This window comes from Podarcis bocagei, assembly GCF_964188305.1.
Source record: "Podarcis bocagei genome assembly, chromosome: 7".
Taxonomy (NCBI): domain Eukaryota; kingdom Metazoa; phylum Chordata; class Lepidosauria; order Squamata; family Lacertidae; genus Podarcis; species Podarcis bocagei.
In genome coordinates, this window is record NC_138132.1 from 3,722,194 (window position 1) to 3,740,143 (window position 17,950).

The window sequence follows — 17,950 nt, forward strand, 5'->3', positions numbered from 1 at the left end:
GTTGTTGTTTAGTCATTTAGTCGTGTCCGCCACTTTGTGACCCCCTGGACCAGAGCACGCCAGGCCCTCCTGTCTTCCACTGCCTCCCGCACTTTGGTCAAACTCATGCTGGTAGCTTCGAGAACACTGTCCAACCATCTCGTCCTCTGTCATCCCTTTCTCCTTGTGCCCTCCATCTTTCCCAACATCAGGGTCTTTTCCAGGGAGTCTTCTCTTCTCCTGAGGTGGCCAAAGTCTTGGAGCCTCAGCATCAGGATCTGTCCTTCCCGTGAGCACTCAGGGCTGATTTCCTTCAGAATGGAGAGGTTTGATCTTCTTGCAGTCCATGGGACTCTCAAGAGTCTCCTCCAGCACCAGAATTCAAAAGCATCCATTCTTCGGCGATCAGCCTTCTTTATGGTCCAGCTCTCTCTGCTGGGAAAACCATAGCTTTAACTATATGGGCCTTTGATGGCAAGGTGATGTCTCTGCTTTTTAGGATGATACAGGGCTATTATTTCACGTGCAGCCCCATTTTACTGCCTCGAACTTGCCTAAGGCCACCTGTTCGGTTTCCCCCAAGGGGAGGGGGGGGCTCAATCTGAGGCCTCTCCTGCCCCCAATCCTCCTTGCTCCACAGCCTCAGGAAACTAGAGCCCAAGGGAGGCACCCTGGGCGGTCCTATAGCCTGTTCCTTGGTGCAGACAAGGGGTCTTGCAGTGGTGCCCTGGAGGGAGGGAGTGGGAGAGGAGGCCATTGCCTTGGCTGATGCAAGATCCTAGCAGGATCCCCCCAGAGAGAGAGAGAGAGAGAGAGAGAACAAACAGGGAGGAGGCGTGGCAGCAGAATCCCCTGGGCAGGGCATGGAAAAGGGTGGGGAACGCCCTGCCAACTGTTACTCTAGATAGAGGGAGATAAAAGAGGCTCGGAAGACTGGCAGGGAGGTCGCCCCGCCCTTCTCCAAAAGAGAGAGAGGAAGGGAGTTAGTTAACTCCTTGGTCGCTGAGTGGTGGGGGAGAGGCTGGTGGTTTAAATGTTTCTCGGAACAGAATCAAGCGGGGATAAAGTGCGTTCTGGGGTCCCCAGGGCAGCCTCTTCTGCAGAGATGCTGAGAACGAACCTGGCACTCATTGGTTGGAAAACTAGAAGGCGGGAGCAAGTTTAATTGATGCTAATCAACTGGGTAGAGGGACGCGGGTGGCGCTGTGGGTTAAACCACAAAGCCTAGGTTCGAATCCCCGCGATGGGGTGAGCTCCCGTTGCTCGGTCCCTGCTCCTGCCAACCTAGCAGTTCAAAAGCACGTCAAGTGCAAGTAGATAAATAGGTACCGCTCCGGCGGAAAGGTAAATGGCATTTCCGTGCGCTGCTCTGGTTTCTCCAGAAGCGGCTTATTCATGCTGGCCACATGACCCAGAAGCTGTACGCCGGCTCCCTCAGCCAGTAAAGCGAGATGAGCGCCGCAACCCCAGAGTCGGTCATGACTGGACCTAATGGTCAGGGGTCCCTTTACCTTTAATCAACTGGCTAGTATGGAGTTTGCAGAGGTTTTACTGGTGGGCGTTATGAGCACCAAAAAAAAAAAGGCTTGGAAAGAAAGAGAGGTGGATCGTAGAGTTGGAAGGGACCCCGGGGGTAATAATAATAATAATAATAATAATAATAATAATAATAATAATAATAATAATAATTTATTTGTACCCCACCCATCTGGCTGGGTTTCCCCAGCCACTCTGGGCGACTTCCAACAAATATCACACTAAAATGTCACACATTAAAAACTTCCCTTCAGATGTCTTCTGAATGTCAGGTAGTTGTTTATCTCTTTGACATCTAGTGGGAGGGCGTTCCACAGGGCAGGAGCCACCACCAAGAAGGCCCTCTGCCTGGTTCCCTGTAACTTGGCTTCTCACAGGGAGGGATCCGCCAGAAGGCCCTTGGAGCTGGACCTCAGTGTCCAGGCAGAACGATGGGGGGGGGAGACGCTCCTTTGGGTATACTGGGCTTTTGAGGCCGTTTAGGGCTTTCAAGGTCAGCACCAACACTTTGAATTGTGCTCGGAAACGATGGGGGGGGGGGGAGATGCTCCTTCAGGTATACTGGACCGAGTCCGTTTAGGGCTTTAAAGGTCCAGTCCAACCCCCTGCAATGCAGGAATATGCAGCTGCCCCGTTTGGGAATCGAACCTGCAACCTTTCCGTTATCAGCACCATGCTCAACCCCAGAGTCAGCCACGACTGTACCTAATGGTCAGGGATCCCTTTACCTGTCCAGAGCTATTAAGAGTCTTCAGAGAATACGGTTCGGCCTATAAAACTTTGCCACCTGCAGTTTTGGAGTCTGGGCACTTGCTTGGCGGGTAACACGGTTTTGCAAACTCCCCCGCTCCCTATGCGTTCACAAGCCCGTGAGCAGCATGACTGCAGAGGCCTGCTCTTCTTCTCTGATGCACTGGCAATGCTTGGCGTGGCTTGTCCTGCTGAAGCAAACATCTCTATCGGGCTGCAACTGGCTTCCCCTCTGGTCATGCCTCTCCTGCTATAGACTGATCTGCTTTGACATCACGGAATGAGCAGCAACATTCTGCCTGCCGGGATGCGAGGATTTGTTTGATGCGGGTGCAGCCGCCGCCGCGAGGGGAGTACAAGCTCGGCAGAGGGGAGGTGGAAGAGCGAACCACACGCAGAATCCAAGGATAGCGGCAGGTGTATTTTGGCAGAAAGAGATGCGAGGGTCAGCCGAAAGCTCTTTGCTGCCAATGGCTGAAGATGAGAGAGGGAGAATAACTCTGTAGTCGGATTGTTGCAGCAGAGATTCGCCTTCCTTTCCTCCCCCACCCCAGTCTTCCCCTTTCTTCCTAACTGTCTCCTCTCTTTCCTTCGCAGCAAACCTAAAGAATCCACCTTCAGCGCTGGTGAGTAGATGCTGCCACACTTTGCAGTTTGTGCTGGGGGGAAACACCCAGGAATCCAGTCCGAGGCTGGGAGCTGGGCATGGTTTTAGAGGCCTGGAGGTCACGCGGAGTAGCCAAATGGTGTGCGCCTGCATGCTCCAGGTTGTGCAAAAGTCTTGAGAGACGGGGTGTGTGTGCCCTTTTAACACAGCAAGAGTTCTTAGAATAGCGGGGGGAGTAGACCGGTCAAAGAGGGAAACTCGTTTGATAAGCTTGCCTTCTGCAAATTGTCCCTTCGTGGTCGCCAGGAGGGAGGATCTTGCTCGCCCCAAGTGATTACTGTATTTTTCGCTCCATAGGGCGCACCGGACCATAGGGCGCACCTAGTTTTTAGGGGGGGGGAAATAAAAAAAATTCTTTATTCCCCCCCCCCAAGCCTGAGCTTCCCCCGACCCCAGCCCCCAGAACAGGCTGCTATCCGCAAGCCTTCGGAGTCCGGAGGCTTGCGAATAGCTGCCTGAAGCCCGGGGAGCACAGCGCTGCACTCCCCGGGCTTCAGGCTGCAGGCTGCTATCCGTAAGCCTTTGGAGCCCGGCGGGAACACCCACTGTGCTCAGAAGGCTTGCGGATAGCTGCCTGAAGCCTGGAGAGGGAGAGGGGTCGGTGCGCACCGACCCCTCTCACTCTCCAGGCTTCAGCGAAAGCCTGCATTCGCCCCATAGGACGCACACACATTTCCCCTTCATTTTTGGAGGGGGAAAATTGCGTCCTATAGAGCGAAAAATACGGTAGCTTTCTACAAGTTTTGCTTCCGGGCGGGTGAGGTGAGAGACGGAGGAGAGCGTCTGGTTTTAGGGGACATCAAGGCGCTCTCTTGTGTAGAGGCAGACCCGATCCCTCTGGGCAGCTGGAGGTCTTGCAAGCGCGGTTACGGGTGCTGGGTGATCGTGACGCTTTCTCTCTCCCGGCGATCCGTACGCAGAGGATGGTTACGTGAAGATGTTCCTGCGGGGGCGGCCCATCCCCATGTTTGTCCCCGATGCCGTTGTCGCCACCTACAGCCTTGATGCCAAGCTGGACCTGCCCCATAAGAAGCTGAAGCTGGACTGGGTGTATCCTATTCAAAATAGTCTCCCTAGGGGGCGGGAGAGGAGTGGGGGTGCTTGAAGCGAGTTCTGGATCCCAGAGCTGGTGGCCAGGACCGCAAAGCCCATTCTCTATTCTTGTCCTTGACCCGCCGGCATCCGCTCCAGCTATGGGTATCGGGGCCGCGACTGCCGCGCCAACCTTTTCCTGCTGCCCACGGGGGAGATCGTGTATTTCGTGGCTGCCGTGGCTGTCCTCTACAACGTGGAAGAACAGCGCCAACGCCACTACCTGGGCCACAATGATGACATCAAGTGGTGAGCAGGGCAGGGGGTGAGGCGGTTCCTGCGCTGTTTCTTTCCTCTCACCTGGAACGGCAGAGGAGCAGCGAGGGTGGGGGTGGCAAGATGCATTGCCAGTTTGCAGGTGGTGCCACCTGTAAAAATAGGAGGAGTCATTGCAAGGAGTGGATGGCTGGCTGGCCTTTCGGAGCACCCAGTGCTCTCTGCATACGAGGGTATAACTTTTGTCCTTTCCTGTCTCTCTCAGCCTGGCTGTGCATCCTGACATGGTCACCATAGCAACTGGGCAGGTGGCCGGGACTTCGAAAGATGGCAAGGTGAGGGGCAGCTGGCTATAGAGGCGGAGGTGCCAGAGATTGGGAGGTGGCGGGAAGAGAGAGGAGGAAAGGAGAAACGGGAACAGATTGCATACATTTAAATCCCCCCCCCTTTCAAAATAATGGGGCAGCTGAACACTTGTGTACAGTGGTACCTCAGGTTAAGTACTTAATTTGTTCTGGAGGTCCGTACTTAACCTGAAACTGTTCTTAACCTGAGGCACCTCTTTAGCTAATGGGGCCTCCTGCTGCCGCCGCACCACCGGAGCACGATTTCTGTTCTCATCCTGAAGCAAAGTTCTTAACCTGAGGTAATATTTCTGGGTCAGCAGAGTCTGTAACCTGAAGCGTATGTAACCCGAGGTACCACTGTACTTAGGAGCTGCCCTTTATGTCTCTTTACTTTAGCATCCCTTCCCCGTTCCAGCCAAGGCATGGAGATCCTGGTCTGCTGCTGCTGCTGCTGTTTCTCCCCAGTATCTTGCAGCCAGAAGTGTCTGCCACGCCTGAATGTGGTTGCACCAATCTTCTGTTGCAGCTAATAGGCGACTGCAGCCCTGCCTTCCTCTGTTCTGCTTTTAAAAACAAACCTTGTGGCCAGTGCCTTTTCCAGAACCCCCAAGTTCCACAAGTTGTTTCTGTGTTGTGTGGAGAGTTGCTTCCTTTTGTGCATCCTGAACCGGTATTCTTCCTTCCGGCAGCCTCTGCCTCCCCACGTTCGGGTCTGGGACTCTGTGAGTCTGAATACACTCCACGTCCTGGGCCCTGGGCCCTTCGACCGAGCTGTGAGCTGCGTTGGATTCTCAAAGTCTGTGAGTGATGCTTCCCTTCTCTTCCTTCCTTCCGCCAAAAAGGGGGTACCCAGAGCCCATTGTTCACCCCACAAGCTTGGGTTAGGTAGATAACGATGATGATGGTAATAATAATAGATAAGGGGATGAGTTTAGAAAGAAAAACGCCACAGTACATCTGCAGTAGCGCAACAGGACGCCTTCCTCTGCCCCAGCTGCAACAAAACATGTCTCTCCCGTATCGGTCTCTACAGCCACAGCAGGCACTGAAACTCTCCCGTGGTTTGACTTCATCCCTGAAACCGCAATCCTCTATTGTCTCCTGAGACAGACAGACAGGCCGACAATGTATTAAATTTGTATTCTGCCCTTCCTCCAGAGATCACAGGGCAGTTCACAGCATAACAAGATACAAAACAAGAACACAAAATACATAGGAAAAAGAAAAACAAACCAATAACATCCCCTCCCACAGACACATTTGCCTGGCGCCTAAAGATATGTAAAGGGACGTGGGTGGCGCTGTGGGTTAAACCACAGAGCCTAGGGCTTGCCGATCAGAAGGTCGGCGGTTCGAATCCCTGCGACGGGGTGAGCTCCCGTTGCTCAGTCCCTGCTCCTGCCAACCTAGCAGTTTAAAAGCACGCCAAGTGCAAGTAGATAAATAGGTACTGCTCCGGCGGGAAGGTAAACGGCGTTTCCATGCGCTGCTCTGGTTCGCCAGAAGCGGCTTAGCCATGCTGGCCACATGACTCGGAAGCTGTACGCCGGCTCCCTCGGCCAATAAAGCAAGATGAGCGCCGCAACCCCAGAGTCGGCCACGACTGGACCTAATGGTCAGGGGTCCCTTTACCTTTAAAGATATGTAACAAAGGCTTCCCTGGGGAGAGCAGTTCCACAAACAGGGAGCCACAGCAGAAAAGGCCCCTGATGTTGTCTCGCCCCACAGAAAGCAATTGGAACCTACTCAGACCATTGGTGCATCAGGCTCAGAATTACCTACACTGACTGGCAGCAGATAGCCAGGATTCCAGGCAGGAACTTCTCCCAACTAGGATTGAATCTGTTTGCAGATGCTCTAGCCCTGAGCTGCGGCCGGCCCGTTGACTGCTAGTGAGGTTGTGATCTGGTGTGTGTGTGTGTGTGTGTGTGTGTGTGTGTGTGTGTGTAAGGAAGAGGAGTTTGCAAATTCAAGGAGCCCCAGCCTTCATATTCTGCCAAGGCACACCCTCCCCCTGCCCAGACCCAAATTCTGTAGCCAGGGGGATGTCAGTTCTGCTATCAAGACCGCCTAAACCTTAGTTTTGCAGAGCATATTCATGCTTTTTCAGAGAGCACTGGTTGGTCTGTTTTTTAAAGAGGGAGCTGCCATGAGATTTCTAATTAGGTATTGTTGCTAGAAATGCCTTGCCATGGTGAATCCAGGGCATTGGACGGCAGTTGTGAGGGTTGCTGCCCCTATCCCAGTACACTGGCTCCCAGGACATTTCCGAGCACAATTCAAAGTGTTGGTGCTGACCTTTAAAGCCCTAAACGGCCTCGGTCCAGTATACCTGAAGGAGCGTCTCCACCCCCATCGTTCTGCCCGGACACTGAGGTCCAGATCCGAGGGTCTTCTGGCAGTTCCCTCCCTGCGAGAAGCCAAGTTACAGGGAACCAGGCAGAGGGCCTTCTCGGTGGTGGCGCCTGCCCTGTGGAACGCCCTCCCACCAGATGTCAAAGAGATAAATAACTACCAGACTTTTAGAAGACATCTGAAGGCAGACCTGTTTAGGGAAGCTTTTAATGTTTAATAGGTTATTGTATTTTAGTGTTTTGTTGGAAGCCGCCAAGAGTGGCTGGGGGGATCCAGCCAGATAGGTGGGGTATAAATAATAAATTATTATTATTATTATCCATGTCTCTTTTCTCTCACCAGAACGGCGGAGGACTCTTATGTGCTGTCGATGACTCCAATGACCACGTACTCTCTGTGTGGGACTGGCAAAAGGAGCAGAAGTTGGCAGACGTGAAGGTAACTTTGTGTTCTGCCCTTTTCCTTTGGCCAAAATCCAGCCTTTCCTAACCTGCGGTTGGCGCTCCAGACATTCTGGACTCTTCTTCTTTGGTGATCCCTCGTAGCCGCGTAAGTTTGTCTTCCATAAACACAGTTTTAACAGTGAGTCTGTAAGTGACTGTGGAGGCCAATTCTGGATCCACACGTCCTTCCACAGTGGGGACATTGATTTCCAGGCGGGAGCTGATCCCGGTGTGGATTTGCCAAGCGTGCCTTCCTCTTGGCATGTTTCTCCCTTGCGTCCTGAGTTCGAGTGTCTTCAAAGCCCATGACACCTTTGGGAAAGGCTGTTCTCCAACTGGAGCGCTCACAGGCCAGTGTTTCCCAATTGTTGTTTATACTACATTTTTTTAGATTTGCCTTGAGAGAGTCTTTGAACCTCCTTTGTTGACCACCAGCATTACGCTTTTCATTTTTAAGTTCGGAATAGAGTAGTTGCTTTGGAAGACGATCATCAGGCATCTGCACAGCATGACCAGTCCAACAAAGTTGATGCTGAAGAAATGTTGCTTTGACACTGGTGATCTTTGCTTCTTCCAGTACACTGGCATTAGTTCACCTGTCTTCCCAAGTGATGTGTAAAAATTTTCATAGACTCCGTTGATGGAATCTTTCGAGGAGTCGGAAATGGTGTTTATACATTCTGGACTGGAATTGTGAAGGAGACCAGGTTGCGCCCACGCTGCTGCAGCCTCTCACGGCCCCTGCCTCTGGCTCCTGCATCCTGTTGCATCACTGTATTGACCCCTTTCTCCTTCCTGCTCCACAGTGCTCCAATGAGTCTGTGCTGGCCGCAACTTTCCACCCTACGGAGCCGACGCTTCTCATTACCTGCGGGAAATCTCACATCCACTTCTGGACGCTGGAGGGAGGCAGCCTCAGCAAGAGGCAGGGCATTTTTGAGGTGAGAGCAGGATCGGAAGGGAGAGGGAGAAGCTGCAGAGGATTGTGGGTAGGCCAGGATTGGGGTGGTTGGCGGGCTCCCCCACCCCACCCCCATCTAGCTCCTGGTCACATCAACAGGCTTCCACACAAGGGCTTCCTGGTGGATTCAGCCCAGAAATCTTGCCCGGATCCCTCTTCAGTTCGGTGGGTTACAAACTGTATCCTGAGAAGTACACGGGCCGGTTCCCCTCTCTTCCACAAAGCACTTTGCATGGCCATGTGGGGGGGGGCAAGGGGGCTGTTCCCCTTGTTTTCTTGGTCAGCCTCCTTTCTCCAGACGGGGTAAAGCCTTGTACGAGAAGCCTTGTACGACTCCGTGAAACGAAACCTGTTAAAATACAGGCTTTACAGAGCATTCTAAAGATTTGAAAAATGCACGTCACACGTATTGCTTCAGTAATACAGTGGTTCCTTGGTTCTCAAACTTAATCTGTTCCGGAAGTCCATTCCAAAACCAAAGCATTCCAAAACCAAGGTGCGTTTCCGCATAGAAAGTAATGCAAAACGGACTAATCCGTTCTGGACTTTGAGAAACAACCCCTAAAACAGCAATTTAACATGGATTTTACTATCTAACGAGACCATCAATCCATAAAATGAAAGCAATAGTCAATGTACTGTACTATAAAATGAATAAGACAGTATTGTAGATGATAAAAATTAAAATTATTTCCCCCCCTTACCTGCACTGATGACAGTCACTGTTTGGACGGGAGGCTTTTATCCATTTCTACAGTCACACAATCAATCAATAGCTGAACTGGGTTCCACACAGTCAAAAAAACCAATTAACCGAAAAAGCCTCAAAAACAAAAATGCAAAAGAAATAGCAAAAACAAAAGTGCCAAACTTAATCCATTGCGGCAGTGGCGTAGCGTGGGGGGTGCCAGGGGTGCCGGCCGCACCGGGCGCAACATCTGGGGGGGCGCGAGTCCAGAGGGCCCAGCCCCGTCGTGCCCTCGGCCCGCCCCTATTGTCAGAGCGGCCGGCCAGCCTCTGCCTGCTCCTACCTTGCCCACCCGAGGACTGTGGCAGCGCCCGCCCCCGTGGCCACCTACCCCCGCCTTGCCCATTGGCTTGCCTCCCTCGGCACCGCCTCTCTCCGATGGCCGCGGGGGTGTCCTGCTCGGCGCCGGCGCCTTTTTTCAGGAGGTAGGGAGGCTGGACGGGGAGGTGGGGTCGGAAGCAGGCAGAGAAGGAGGGGAGCTTGTAGCCAAAAGGGCTGCACCGGCCGGCAAAGGGCTGGGGAAAGTTTGGAGAGGAGAAACGCACCGTCATGATTTCCTGGTGGAAGCGGCAGGATTAGGGATGGCGAAGCGTAATTACGCACGAATTTCGCTGGGTGAGAGCTTCGGGGATCGATCGGCGGAAATGGGAATCAATTGGAATATGAGAAAGAGAGAGAGAGGGGGACCATCATTCATAGGCATAGATTTGTAGGGTTAGGGGGCGCAAATCCACGGGTTAGGGGGCGCAAATTACTTGCCTTGCCCCGGGTGCTGACAACCCACGCTACGCCGCTGCATTGCGGAAGTCTGTTTGACTTCCAAAATGTTCGAAAACCAAGGCGCAGCTTCTGATTGGTGCAGGCGCCGTGGAAACAATAGCCGACAGCCGCATCGGATGTTCGGCTTCCGAAAAGCGTTTGAAAACCGGAACACTTCCAGGTTTTCGGCGTTTGAGAACCAAGGTACCACTGCATTGCTTCAGTGATAACTAACTGCGAGGCCAAGAGGGGGTCTTGTCTGGGCAGCCCAGCACCTCCATATGCGCTGCTCAGGCTTGCGCCCCCGGAGGCAATTTGGGCGCTGCTAACGCTGCGGTTTGACTTCACCCCTGGAGGCGCACTCCATTGCCTCTCAAGACAAACGTATCCTAACCAACCCAGCGGCGTAGCGTGGGTTATCAGCACCCGGGGCAAGGCAAGTAATTTGCGCCCCCTAACCCGGGGCAAGGCAATTAATTTGCGCCCCCTAACCCAGGGCAAGGCAAGTACAGTAATTTACTCTCCCAAGCAGCAGCAGCGAGGCTTCTCTTTCCCCCGCGCTCTCCTGGAGCTGCCTCTTTTCTTTCTTTTTTTCCCCTTCTCCAAGGCTTTTCGCTTTCTCTCCTTAATTGATTCCTCCTCCACACCGCAGCGTTTCCTGGCTGCTCCCCCCCCCCTTCCCCTCTCTCTCCTCCTCGCTCTGCTTGCCTTGCCCTGCCCTGCCTGAGGGCGCCCTGAGGAGACTCTGCTCTCCTTTTTGACCAGGCGAGGTGGAAAAGTCTCTTCCCGCCCCCTCACCAGACTCCCTGCTCGGCAGCGGCAACGGCAGCAGCAGGCGCAGCCAGACCCCCGCCAGCCCGCCCGCCCGCCCGCCCGCCCGGCTTCCTCTCCTTTTTTTGCCCGCAGCAGAAGGCTTCGCTCTCCCCCTTCCGCGACCTCCTCGCCAAGCCGAGCGAGCGCAGGCTCCCTAACCCGTGGATTTTAGTAGGGGCAGAGAGCTGCTAGTGCGAGCGCGCCCCCCGCCCATGTTGCGCCCGGTGCGGCCGGCCCCCCTGGCACCCCCCACGCTACGCCACTGAACCAACCAACTTATGACCCAATTGGACCCAGCCCCCATTGCTGATTTGCTTTGTTCTCTTTATTGCATGTCTACCCAGCCTGTTCCTCCCAAGGAGCGGTGACATTCATGGTTCCATTCCTCCTCATTTAGTCCCCACAACATCCTTGCAAGGCAGGTTAGGCTGAGAGGCAGTGGCCGTCCCCCAAAGTCCCCCAGTGAGCTTCAGGGCCAAGCAAGGATTTGAACTCTCTTCCCTCCCAGGTCCCAGTCCATAGCAAGTCACTAGCTCTCGAACTGCAGACAAGATGGGGATTTCTGCTTCATTTGCTCTTTGGGACTGGGGGGGCGCCCTTTCCCAACCCCACCCAGCCAAACCAGTTGAACTAACTACTGTGTGTGTGTGCACACACACAAATACGGTCCTGGAGAACCAGTTCAGATCTGTTTGCTAAAGGGGTTGACTCTCAACATTTTCTTTCGCAGTGAGCTTTCATGCCCAGGTTTCAATAATAATAAAAAAATTTATTTATACCCCGCCCTCCCCAGCCAAGACCAGGCTCAGGGCGGCTAACACCAGGTATAAAAACAAATTGATTGAAATGCAACTTAAAAACAAGATTAAAATACAACATTAAAACATTAAAATACTGCCTCGTTTCAATGGAAACGCAAATCAAAAACTTTTTTGGGGATGAAAGCATCAAGTCTTCACCAAGGCTAACTTTCCAGACTGGTCCTACGTGGGCCGGAAAAAAGCCAGGGAAGTCCCCAAATGGGAATTCCATCACAGGAGGAGAAAGGAAAAAGGAAAGGGGGAGGGGATCAAATTGACTCCAAGCCAAAGGCCAGGCGGAACAACTCTGTCTTGCAGGCCCTGCGGAAAGATGTCAAGTCCTGGTCTCATGAGACAGAGCATTCCATCAGGCTGGAGCCAGTGTTGAAAAGGCCCTGGCTCTGGTTGAGGCTAATCTGACTTCCTTAGGGCCCGGGACCTCTAGGGTGTTGCTATTTATGGACCTTAAGGTCCTCCGTGGGGCAGACCAGGAGAGGCAGTCCCGTAGGTACGAGGGTCCTAGGCCGTGAAGGGCTTTAAAGGTCAAAACCAGCACCTTAAAACTGAACCTGTACTCCACCGGGAGCCAGTGCAGCTGGAAAATCACTGGGTGAATATGCTCCCATGGCAGGGACCCCGTGAGGAGCCTCGCTGCAGCATTCTGCACCCGCTGGAGTTTGTGGGACAGCTTCAAGGGCAGCCCCACTTAGAGCGAATTACAGTAGTCAGGCCTGGAGGTGACCGTTGCATGGATCACTGTGGCCAGATTGGGGCGGGAAAGGTGCTGTTGTCTTGCTGGCCAGCTCTCCTTAGAAGTGGGGTGAAGTGGGAGCTTCAGGATGGATTTGGGGTGGTTTTCCTGCCCCCTCTCCTCCCTGTTTTTGAGGCTCACCTGTTTTCCTTCCGCAGAAACACGAGAAGCCCAAATATGTCCTGTGTGTGGCTTTCACAGAGAACGGGGACACTGTGACCGGAGATTCCGGGGGGAACCTCTACATTTGGGGGAAAGGTCAGTTTGGGAATGGGGCGAGGAGAGATGGGTTTGGGTTGAGGTGCTCCTAAATAGCAGCTCTTGTCTGGTTGGGCTGAATCAGTCTAGCTACACAGCTAAATTTGTGAGTTGCTGCAGGGACAAATAATTATTTTACCCTTGCTGAATCCCTCAGTCGCCTTTTCTCACACGCGGTTCATTCCCTATCTCGTACCGACCAGTCACATAACCATGTTAGCATTTTATTAAGTGCCTGTAATATTCTGCTGGTAGGACGCGGGTGGCGCTGTGGGTTAAACCACAGAGCCCAGGGCTTGCCGATCAGAAGGTCGGCGCTTCGAATCCCCGCAACGGGGTGAGCTCCCATTGCTCGGTCCCTGCTCCTGCCAACCTAGAAGTTCGAAAGCACGTCAAAGTGCAAGTAGATAAATAGGTACCGCTCCGGCGAGAAGGTAAATGGCGTTTCCGTGCGCTGCTCTGGTTCGCCAGAAGCGGCTTGGCCATGCTGGCCACATGACCCGGAATCTGTATGCCGGCTCCCTCTGCCAGTAAAGCGAGATGAGCGCCGCAACCCCAGAATCGGCCACGACTGGACCTAATGGTCAGGGGTCCCTTTACCTAACATTCCTCTTGCATGATGTTAGCGAAGCTGGTTTCTACTGCAGAATAGAAATTCTTTCCAGGTTCTGTCCTGGGCAGGGGGGAAGGTTGTCCCGTCTAACAGCGTTGTTCTTCGCCTGGCAGGGGGGAACAGGATTTGCCATGCAGTGCCGGGAGCCCACGAAGGGGGCATCTTCGGCTTGTGCGTGCTGCGGAACGGGACCATCGTCACGGGAGGCGGCCGGGACCGCAGAGTCGTGCTCTGGGGACGGGATTACCAGAAGCTGCAGGAGAACGAGGTATTGCGGCCGGCCGGGTGGAGTCCTGCCTCCTTAGGGTGGCAGCAGTTCATGCCTTGCTTGGACCCAGACATGGCCGAAGGTGCTGTGGAACAAGGGGTCATAGAATCACAGAGCTGTAGAGTTGGAAGGGGCCACAAAGGCCATCTGTTCCAACCCACTGCCACGCAGGAACAACACGTAACCAAACAAACTCCTCTGTTGCAAAGAGAACATCAGCAATGTCTAGGCAACACGAACATGTACATACACTATGTTGTTGTTTAGTCGTGTCTGCCTCTTCGTGACCCCCTGGACCAGAGCACGCCAGGCCCTCCTATCTTCCACTGCCTCCCGCAGTTTGGTCAAACTCATGCTGGTAGCTTCGAGAACACTGTCCCACCATCTCGTCCTCTGTCGTCCCCTTCTCCTTGTGCCCTCCATCTTTCCCAACATCAGGGTCTTTTCCAGGGAGTCTTCTCTTCTCCTGAGGTGGCCAAAGTCTTGGAGCCTCAGCTTCAGGATCTGTCCTTCCAGGGAGCACTCAGGGCTGATTTCCTTCAGAATGGAGAGGTTTGATCTTCTTGCAGGCCATGGGACTCTCAAGAGTCTCCTCCAGCACCACAATATTCCTTCAAACCATAACAAGTACAAAATGAAATCTTCAGTCTCAAAGTCTCTGAAAATCTTTAAATGAAGCGAGGTAGCAGACTTTGTACGATGAAAGACAAGCTGTGAAGCTTTGTGTATTCAGCAAATATGATGTCCAACACTGAACAGAGATTCCAGATATTGACTATTGTTACGTAGAATTCTTCGTCAGCGTGGTGGGTGGATATAGAATCGCTTCATGATCCCACCTTATTTCAAATGAATGTATGTAAATGAAAATATCAAATGCTGTGGAACAGTGCTCATGCAATAATGTAGTGGCAGCATTCAATATTTGATGAAGAATTCTACGAAACAGTTGACAAAGCTTCACAGCTTGTCTTTCATCATCATACAAAGTCTGGTACCTCGGTTCATTTAGAGATTTCCAGAGACTTTGAGACTGAAGATTTCGCTTTGTACTTGTTATGGTTTGAAGGAATTCTATAATAATAATAATAATAATAATAATAATAATAATAATAATAATAATAATAATAATAATAATAATAATTTATTATTTATACCCCGCCCATCTGGCTGGGCTTCCCCAGCCACTCTGGGCGGCTTCCAACTAAATATTAAAATACAGTAATACTGTATAATATAATACAATATAAATATAATACAATATAAAGATTGTCTATTGCGTATGTACATGCCATCATGTTGCCTAGACATTGCTGATGCAGAAACCACACGCCAGGCCTGCGAGGTGGGACTTCTAGCTTCTTGGCACAACTCCATCAGGGGGAACAGAGGCACAATAACTTCCTTCCTTGCTGGTTCATGTTACAGACGTCTTCTAGTTCAGCACCTGACCTTCTGGCAGCTAACAGCCAGCTGCAAATTTATTACTTATACCCCACCCATCTCCCCAGCCACTCTGGGTGGCTCCCAACAGGATAGTTTGTTGTTTAGTCGTCTTAGTTGCCTTCGACTCTCCGTGACCCCATGAACCAGAGCATGCCTTGGAAACACTCTCTTCTCAAAGCTTCTCCATGGAGTTTTCTTGGCAAAATACTGGAGTGGCTTGCCAGTTCCTTCTCCAGGTGGATCACATTTAGTCTAAACTCTCGGCTATGACTTGTCCGTCGTGGGTGGCCCTGCAGGGCATAGCTCATCGCTTCTCTCAGTTATTCAAGCCCCTTCGCCACGGCAAGGCAGTGATCCAGGACAAGATATTAGAAACACAATAAAAGATCAAACATTAAAAACTTCCCTAAACAGGGCTGCCTTCAGATGTCTTCTAAAAGTCAGAGAGTTGTTTATTTCCTTGATATCTGAGGGGAGGGCGTTCCACAGGGCGGGGGCCACCACCGAGAAGGTCCTCTGCCTGGTTTGAGAGGTTTACAAATGGCGCAGGATGGCATCTTCTGTTGTTAACCCCCCCCCCCAGCACTTGCTAGTTGGCAGTGAACTGTCTCTGAACTGTCTCTGACCACTGTCACAGTGGTCAGATCTGCCTACAGGTGAAATCTTTTTTTAAAAAAAGTATAATGCATTCATTCAATAAGCTCATTTGCTCATGTTTAACCTCAGTGGTGCTTTTTTCGGGTACCTATTTGTAAGTATTTTTTGTTTACTTAGATAAAGAAGTCTTACAAACAAAAAATACTTGCAAAAATGTATAAATTATTAAATAATATACAAATAGACCAAGAAATCATAAGTAAGAACATGTTAAGGTGGGGACAAGATTTAGGTTATGAAATTGAATACAAAGATCGAGTTAAATTTTGGACAAAAAATTATAAAATTTTCAGCTTCTTATCAATTGAAAGAAAATTTCATGAAGGTGCACCATAGATGGTATATGTCGCCAGACAGGTTGGCAAAAATGAAAAAAATCGGGTGATAATAAGTGTTGGAGGTGTAATAGAATGATTGGAACCTTATACCATATGTGGTGACCATGTCCGGAAATTAATAAATATTGGAATGTGATACACGAGGAAATTAAAAAGCTAATAAAAACATCACATCATAAAAAGCAAATCACCACTTGCAAACTGTTTCGGACGGACGTCTCTGCTAGCCCTGTCTGGGCATCTTCTGCTCTCCCTGAGGGGCTCTCTGTTTTCCTCTCCCTGCAGGTGCCTGAGGGATTTGGGCCAGTGCGCACCATTGCAGAGGGGAAGGGCGACTCGCTGTTTGTGGGCACCACCCGCAACTCAGTGCTCCACGGATCATTGGCGACTGGCTTCTCCCTCCTAGTGCAGGTAATATAATATAATAATAATAATATTTATAGCCCGCTGGCTGAGTCTTCCCAGCCACTCTGGGCGGCTCCCCATCGAATGTTAAAAACAATACAGCATTAAAGATTAAAAGCTTCCCTCAACAGGGCTGCCTTTAGATGTCTTCTAAAAGTCTGGTAGTTGCTGATCTCTTTGACATCTGATGGGAGGGCGTTCCACAGAGTGGGTGCCACTACCGAGAAGGCCCTCTGCCTGGTTCCCTGTAACTTGGCTTCTCGCAGGGAGGGAACCACCAGAAGGCCCTCAGAGCTGGACCTCAGTGTCCGGGCAGAACGATGGGGGTGGAGACGCTCCTTCAGATATACAGGTAAGGAGGAGGGCAGCTACTGCGCAGGTTTATGCCTGGATTCGAAGAGGTATGGCGAATGGGATCACAGACGTACCACTGGGGTGACTGATAAGGGCCCCAAAAAGGCTTTGCCGGATCAGGCCAATGGCACTTCTGAACCAGCGTCCTGTTCTCACAGGGGCCAAGCAGGTGCCCCAAAGGGACCCGAGTGCGAGAGCAGGTCTCCTCTGCTGTGCTATCCAGCAACTGGCGTTGCTCCCTCCATTTGTGGAGGCAGAGTGGAGCCTTCATCACAGCTTGTAGCCATCAATAGCTCCTCCATGAATTTATCTAAAGGTAAAGGGACCCCTGATCATTAGGTCCAGTCGTGGCCGACTCTGGGGTTGCTGTACAGCTTCCGGGTCATGTGGCCAGCAGGACTAAGCCGCTTCTGGCGAACCAGAGCAGCGCATGGAAACGCCGTTTACCTTCCCGCCAGAGTGGTACCTATTTATCTACTTGCACTTTGACGTGCTTTCGAACTGCTAGGTTGGCAGGAGCAGGGACCGAGCAACGGGAGCTCACCCTGTTGTGGGGATTCAAACCGCCGACCTTCTGATCGGCAAGTCCTAGGCTCTGTGGTTTAACCCACAGCGCCACCTGCGTCCCAGAATGAATTTATCTAATCTTCATTTAAAGCCATCTAAGTTGGTGGCCATCGCTGCCTCCTGTGGCAGGGAGTTCCATAGGAAAACATTTTCCAAGAAACAGATAAAAGTTCCTTTAAGTTTTAAAGAGGGTTCCAGAATTTTCCTTCAGATGTCTTCTGAATGTCAGGTAGTTGTTTATCTCTTTGACATCTAGTGGGAGGGCGTTCTACAGGGCGGGTGCCACCACCAAGAAGGCCCTCTGCCTGGTTCCCTGTAACTTGGCTTCTTGCAGTGAGGGAACCGCCAGAAGGCCCTCAGAGCTGGACCTCAGCATCCAGGCTGAACGATGGGGGTGGAGACGCTCCTTCAGGTATACTGGGCCTTTGAGGCCATTTAGGGCTTTCAAGGTCAGCACCAACACTTTGAATTGTGCTCGGAAACGTACTGGGAGCCAGTGTAGGTCTTTCAGGACCGGTGTTATGGGGTCTTGGCGGCCGCCCCCAGTCTATCTGCCGCATTCTGGATTAATTGCAGTTTCTGGGTCACCTTCAAAAGTAGCCCCACATAGAGCGTATTGCAGTAGTCCAAGCGGGAGATAACCAGAGCATGCACCACTCTGGCAAGACAGTCTGCGGGCAGGGAGGGTCTCATCCTGCGTACCAGATGGAGCTGGTAGACAGCTGCCCTGGACACAGAGTTAACCTGCGCCTCCATGGAGAGCTGTGAGTCCAAAATATAGAAGGCATGTAAATGGTTTGTATATATTTGTAATAAATGGTTGTGCA

General features: G+C 51.8%; 1 protein-coding gene across 5 annotated transcripts in view; it reads left to right on the forward strand.

The window, feature by feature from the left end:
- The window catches only part of EML2 (EMAP like 2), a 47,431-nt gene that overhangs the window by 15,841 nt on the left and 13,640 nt on the right, over positions 1–17,950 (forward strand). For all 5 annotated transcript variants that reach the window (XM_081200264.1, XM_081200263.1, XM_081200266.1 and 2 more), the window contains 10 exons: positions 2,863–2,891; positions 3,853–3,982; positions 4,124–4,273; positions 4,506–4,575; positions 5,277–5,387; positions 7,285–7,380; positions 8,192–8,326; positions 12,376–12,475; positions 13,202–13,356; positions 16,083–16,208. In XM_081200264.1, the coding sequence (XP_081056390.1) occupies positions 2,863–2,891; positions 3,853–3,982; positions 4,124–4,273; positions 4,506–4,575; positions 5,277–5,387; positions 7,285–7,380; positions 8,192–8,326; positions 12,376–12,475; positions 13,202–13,356; positions 16,083–16,208 (1,102 nt within the window). The remainder of the gene's footprint in view (positions 1–2,862; positions 2,892–3,852; positions 3,983–4,123; positions 4,274–4,505; positions 4,576–5,276; positions 5,388–7,284; positions 7,381–8,191; positions 8,327–12,375; positions 12,476–13,201; positions 13,357–16,082; positions 16,209–17,950) is intronic.